Below are 5,684 nucleotides of genomic sequence, written 5' to 3'. Positions count from 1 at the left end.
GTGGATGAAAGATAGATGGATAGCAGTGAGAGAGAGGAGGGTCCTGGGTGGATGAAAGATAGATGGATAGCAGTGAGAGAGAGGAGGATCCTGGGTGGATGAAAGATAGATGGATAGCAGTGAGAGAGCGGAGAGTCCTGGGTGGATGAAAGATAGATGGATAGCAGTGAGAGAGCGGAGGAAGAGGAAGCCGGACTGATAGAGCGAGGGAAGATGAAAAGAGCAATACAGTCATCTAGGAAAGTTGTTAGGAGCCCTGCTGTTTCTGTTTTCCCCCAGCACACACACACACACACACACACAGACACACAAACACACACACGCACACACAATCAGCTCTGAGAGGCTTGTCTTGTTGAGGAGGAGAGGAAGTGTCAGGCTTTTGATACAGATCCAATGTTAAAGTACAGAACTATACTTGTCGCTGTTTGTCGTTGCTAAGTGTGATTGTTGTTTCCCCGTAGGTCTTTGTCACGTCACTATAGTAACTTTGCAAGTCATGAAGTCACTTGGTCGCTAATATGTCTGTAATATGTTACATTGGAAATTAAGCAGATTGGTTTGTCCTTTAAAGTGTGGGTCGTGGCTGACCACTGTTAGGACCAGGATGTAGATGTATTACAGTTTTATAACATAGAGACTGAGGAGATGTCCTCATATTTTGATACGCTTTGACTCTCTGCCCTAGTTCTGTGGTTAGATTTTTCTTTATGTAGCTGGTGTTGTTCTTAGGGTTGTCCCCGACAGTGTACGGCGAGTAACTTGAAGCTTTCCACCTTCTCCACTGCGGTCCCGTCTAGAGCGGTACTTCTACAGAGCTCTCTCCATCTTTAGTTTGGTCTCATCCTGCCAGTGTATTGGTCTAAACGGATGGAAAGAGAACATTTAGGCTACTGTACACACATCCATACATGGCACAGGAGCTGAATAGGAAAATAATAGATACACTCTCTCACTCTGTCTCTCTATCTTTGGTTTGGTCTCATCCTGCCAGTGAACTGTTGTATGCTTGTTGTAATGGTTTAAAATGATGGAAAGAATAGCCCATTTGTGCACGTCCAAGCATTTTACAGGCCAAACATTTTACAGGCCAAGCATTTTACAGGCMAAACATTTTACAGGCAAAACATTTTACAGGCAAAACATTTTACAGGCAAAGCATTTTACAGGCCAAACATTTTACAGGCCAAGCATTTTACAGACCAAGCATTTTTCGGGCCAAACATTTTACAGGCCAAACATTTTACAGGCCAAGCATTTTTCAGGCCAAACATTTTACAGGCCAAACATTTTACAGACCAAACATTTTACAGGCAAAGCATTTTACAGTCCAAACATTTTACAGGCCAAACATTGGACAGGAGCTAGGGCAATAGAAGTGATGATACAGATGTCATGTCGTCTCTCTGCTTGCGTACTGGAGCAGGAGAGAGTGTGTGGACATTACAGTCTTTCTATAGTCTGTCATGGACTAGATCCTATGGTGAGCTGACATCACCTATTTATTGTATTAGTCTTTCAGACATACTCAGACTTTATCCTACGGGGAATCATGTTTTGTGAGACAGACAGACAAGGTCTCTCTCTAGCAGAATGAATGGCTGTCTTCATCAGGCACTTCTGTTCTGATCTATGTGTTTTTCCCAGATTAGATATTCTGGCATATTAATCATGACGCATTGTCATTCTCCTGATGTCGCTCATTATGGAGAAACAGAGACTGACACAGACGTACCAAATGGCACCCTATTCCCTACATAGTGCACTACTTTTGACCAGAGCCTTATGGGCCCTGATCAAAAGTAGTGCACTATATATGGAAAAGGGTGCCTTTTGGGATGAAACCTAACACTGCCTTGTGCTAAATGTCACCTGGTCCCCCGCAAACAAATGACAACAATTAACAGATCCTAGATCAGCACTACTACTCTGAGACGCTTTATGGGCCCAGGTGTACGTTCGCCACCCAGGTGTGCATTCGTCACCCAGTTGTGCGTTCGTCACCCAGGTGTGCATTCGTCACCCAGTTGTGCGTTCGTCACCCAGGTGTGCGTTCGTCACCCAGTTGTGCGTTCGTCACCCAGTTGTGTGTTCGTCACCCAGGTGTGCGTTCGTCACCCAGTTGGTGTTGTTCGTCAACCCAGGTGTGCATTCGTCAACATGCTGGCTCGCACCCTCACAGCACTCGTCCATCAGCCGCGGGCTTCCAGCCAGTTCGGCCGCCGCTCTTCTCTCAGTGTGCGTTGTCGTTTCACCCAGGGTGTGCGTTCGTCTTTCCCCCAGGTGTGCGGTTTCGTACACCCCTGTGTCCAGTTTGTGGCGTTCGTCACCCATTGTGGCGTTCGCCAGCCCAGGTGTGCCGTTCGTCACCCAGTTGTGCGTTCGTTACCACCCAGGTGGTGCGTTCGTCACCCAGTTTGTGCGTTCGTCACCCAGGTGTGCGTTCGTCATGCCCAGGTGTGCGTTCGTCACTTCCCAGTTGTGGCGTTCGTCACCCCCTGTGTGGCGTTTCGTCACCAGTTGGTGGCGTTCGTCCCCAGTTGTTGCGTTCGTCACCCAGTTTGTGCGTTCGGTCACCCCAGGGTGTGGCGTTCGTTTGCACCCAGGTGTGGCGTTCGGGTCACCAGATGCCTTGTGCGTTTCGTCACCCAGGTGTGCGTTGCGTACACCCAGGTTGTGGGCGTTCGTCACCGCGTCATCCTGGTGTACCCGGCTTCCAGTTGTGGCGTTCGTGTCACCCAGTTTGTGCAGTTCTGTTACCAGTGTGCGTTCGTCACCAGTTGTGCGTTCGTCACCTCAGGTTTGCGTTCGTCACCTCCAGGTGTGCGTTCGTCACCCAGGTTGCGTTCGTTCACCAGCAGGATGTGCGTTCGGCTCATCCCGGTGACGTCCATATTGTGGCGTTACGTCACCCAGGTGTTGCCGTTCCGCTCACCCATTGTTGCGTTCGTCACCCAGGTGTGCGTTCGTCACCCATTGGTGCGTTCGCACCCGGTTCGTTCGTACCCATTGTGCGTTCGTCACCCAGGTTGTGGCGTTCGTCACCCAGATTGTGCGTTCGTCACCCCTAGTGTGCGTTCTGCTCACCCAGGTGTGCCGTTGTCACCCACAGCTTGTGGCGTTCGTCACCCAGGTGTGCGTTCGTCACCCATTGTGCGTTCGCCACCCAGGTGTGCGTTCGTCACCCATTGTGCGTTCGCCACCCAGGTGTGCGTTCGTCACCCAGGTGTGCGTTCGTCACCCTGGTGTGCGTTCGTCACCCAGGTGTGYGTTCGTCACCCAGGTGTGCGTTCGTCACCCTGGTGTGTGTTGGCCTGTACCCGTCTGGGATGTGGTGCTTGGTCAGTGACAGGAGTGTACATGTGCGTGCGTCAGCCCCTTCACATCAGAGTGAGCAGCAGAATCACTCAGGCTGAAGGGGAGTGGAAGTGACCCACGCTCAGAGAAAGGGCCACAACTCGCCCTCTTTTCTCCTCTGTCTCCAAGAACCTCATATTTCCTCCAGTGTGATGATGTGGTAATGAAGATGGGGAGCAACAGTAATTATCATAATAATATAATTAAGCATAGTCTCTTTACCCCTAACTACATGTACAAATGACGTTGACTAACCTGTACCCCTGCACATTGACTCGGTACCGGTACCCTCTGTATATAGCCTTGTTATTGTTACTTTTTTATTTTATTTTATTTTTACTTTCGTTTATTTATTAAATGTTTTCTTAACTCTATTTCTTGAATTGCATTGTTGGTTAAGGGCTTGTAAGTAAGAATTAGACGGTAAGGTCTACCTACACCTGTTGTATTCGGAGCATGTGACAAATACAATTTAATTTGATTTGAAGAGATAAGGCCCAAGGGGGTGTGTCATATGGCCAGTATACCACAGCTAAGGCCTGATCTTAGTGCCTGGACACCGCCCTTACACGGAACCCAAACCAGCTGCGCGCGTGCGCCACCATGCGCTATCGTGCATAAATGTATTTTGTCCCCCTACACCAAACGCGATCACGACACGCAGGTTAAAATATCAAAATAAACTCTGAACCAATGGCATTAATTTGGGGACAGGTTGAAAAGCATTAAACATGTATGGCAATTTAGCTAGTTAGCTTGCACTTGCTAGTTAATTTGTCCTATTTAGCTAGCTTGCTGTTGCTAGCTAATTTGTCTTGGGATGTAAACATTGAGTTGTTATTTTACCTGAAATGCACAAGGACCTCTACTCCGACAATTAATCCACACATAAAACGGTCAACCGAATTGTTTCTAGTCATCTCTCCTCCTTCCAGGCTTTTTCATCTTTGAACTTATATGGTGATTGGCATCTAAACTTTCATAGTATTACCACGACTACCGGCAAAACATTTAGTCTTTCAATCACCCACGTGGGTACCTGCTTCTATAAACCAATGAGGAGATGGGAGAGGCAGGACTTTCAGCGCGACCTGCGTCAGAAATTGAAAGGACTTCTTTTTTAGCCCTTGGCATCGCAGACGCTCATTGGCGCGCGCGCAATAATTGAATAACATTGATTTCTAAATGTATTTTGCGACGCTCGCGCACGCGACGTGTCCGGGCTGGTCAGCATGTTAGCCGTGGTATATTGGCCGTATACTACAAACCCTTGAGGTGCCTTATTACTGTTATAAACTGGTTACCAACGTAATTAGATCAGTAAAATCATTTTTGGGGTCACCCCCATGGTATACGGTCCGATATACCACGGCTTTCAGCCAATCAGCATTCAGGGCTGGAACCACCCGGTTTATAATAATATATATGGCATTTAAAGTATAAACAACTGTAGTAGCCTACTGTATGTGGTCTGCTCTTAAACTCACTGTGTCAACAGACCAGTGTCCTGTACATATCCACCAAAGCTATTCACTGGCCGTGATGAGAATACCATTCTGTATTACATGAAGAACACATTTCAAACACTTGTAGCACCGCTCATCTAAAGGCATGGTCCTGCACAATATACTTAGGCGCATACTACTGTAATTGACTTAACTACTCAATAACACAACGTGATTCCCCAAAAATAGCTTGGGTAAGTACTGAGCTCAGTGTGGTAACTAACCAGGGTGTGTGTTTGTGTGTCTCCAGGTGTTCAACACCTACTGTAACGAGGACTATGACAGGAGGAATGAGGAGGTGGACCCGGTGGCCTCGTCAGCAGAGTACGAGCTGGAGAAGAGGGTGGAGAAACTGGAGCTGTTCCCTGTAGAGCTGGAGAAAGGTAGGAAGACCTGGGGACGATCCCAAATAGACCCATATAACCATATCCTATATAACCCTACCCCATATGCACTATCCCTTCACTCCCTACCCCATATACACTATCCCTTCACTCCCTACCCCATATATACAGGCTGACAGCGCGATCTTCTGCTCTTCACTCCCTACCCAAAATATACACTATCCCTTCACTCTCTACCCCATTATTACACCTATCCCTTCACTCCTACCCCATATACCACTATCCCTTCACTCCTCACCCCAGTATACACTATCCCTCACTCCCTACCCCATAATACTATCCCTCACTCCCACCCCCAAAACAATTACACTAATCCCCTTCACTTCCTACCCAATTACACACTATCCCACTCCCCTACCCATAGTACCCCCACAAAACTATCCTCACTCCCTACGCCCAATATACCACCTATCCCTTC

The 5,684-nt window shown here is 47.8% G+C and overlaps 1 protein-coding gene across 1 annotated transcript in view; it reads left to right on the top strand.

Moving 5' to 3' along the window:
* The window catches only part of LOC111955774 (neurabin-1), a 53,019-nt gene that overhangs the window by 38,748 nt on the left and 8,587 nt on the right, over positions 1-5,684 (top strand). The window contains exon 3 of the mRNA XM_023976087.2: positions 5,113-5,245. Coding sequence (XP_023831855.2) covers positions 5,113-5,245 — 133 coding nt within the window. The remainder of the gene's footprint in view (positions 1-5,112; positions 5,246-5,684) is intronic.

The sequence above is a fragment of the Salvelinus sp. IW2-2015 genome, linkage group LG31, assembly GCF_002910315.2.
Source record: "Salvelinus sp. IW2-2015 linkage group LG31, ASM291031v2, whole genome shotgun sequence".
NCBI lineage: Eukaryota > Metazoa > Chordata > Actinopteri > Salmoniformes > Salmonidae > Salvelinus > Salvelinus sp. IW2-2015.
The sequence above is the reverse complement of the archived record's forward strand: the minus strand, read 5'-3'. Positions and strand labels throughout refer to the sequence as shown.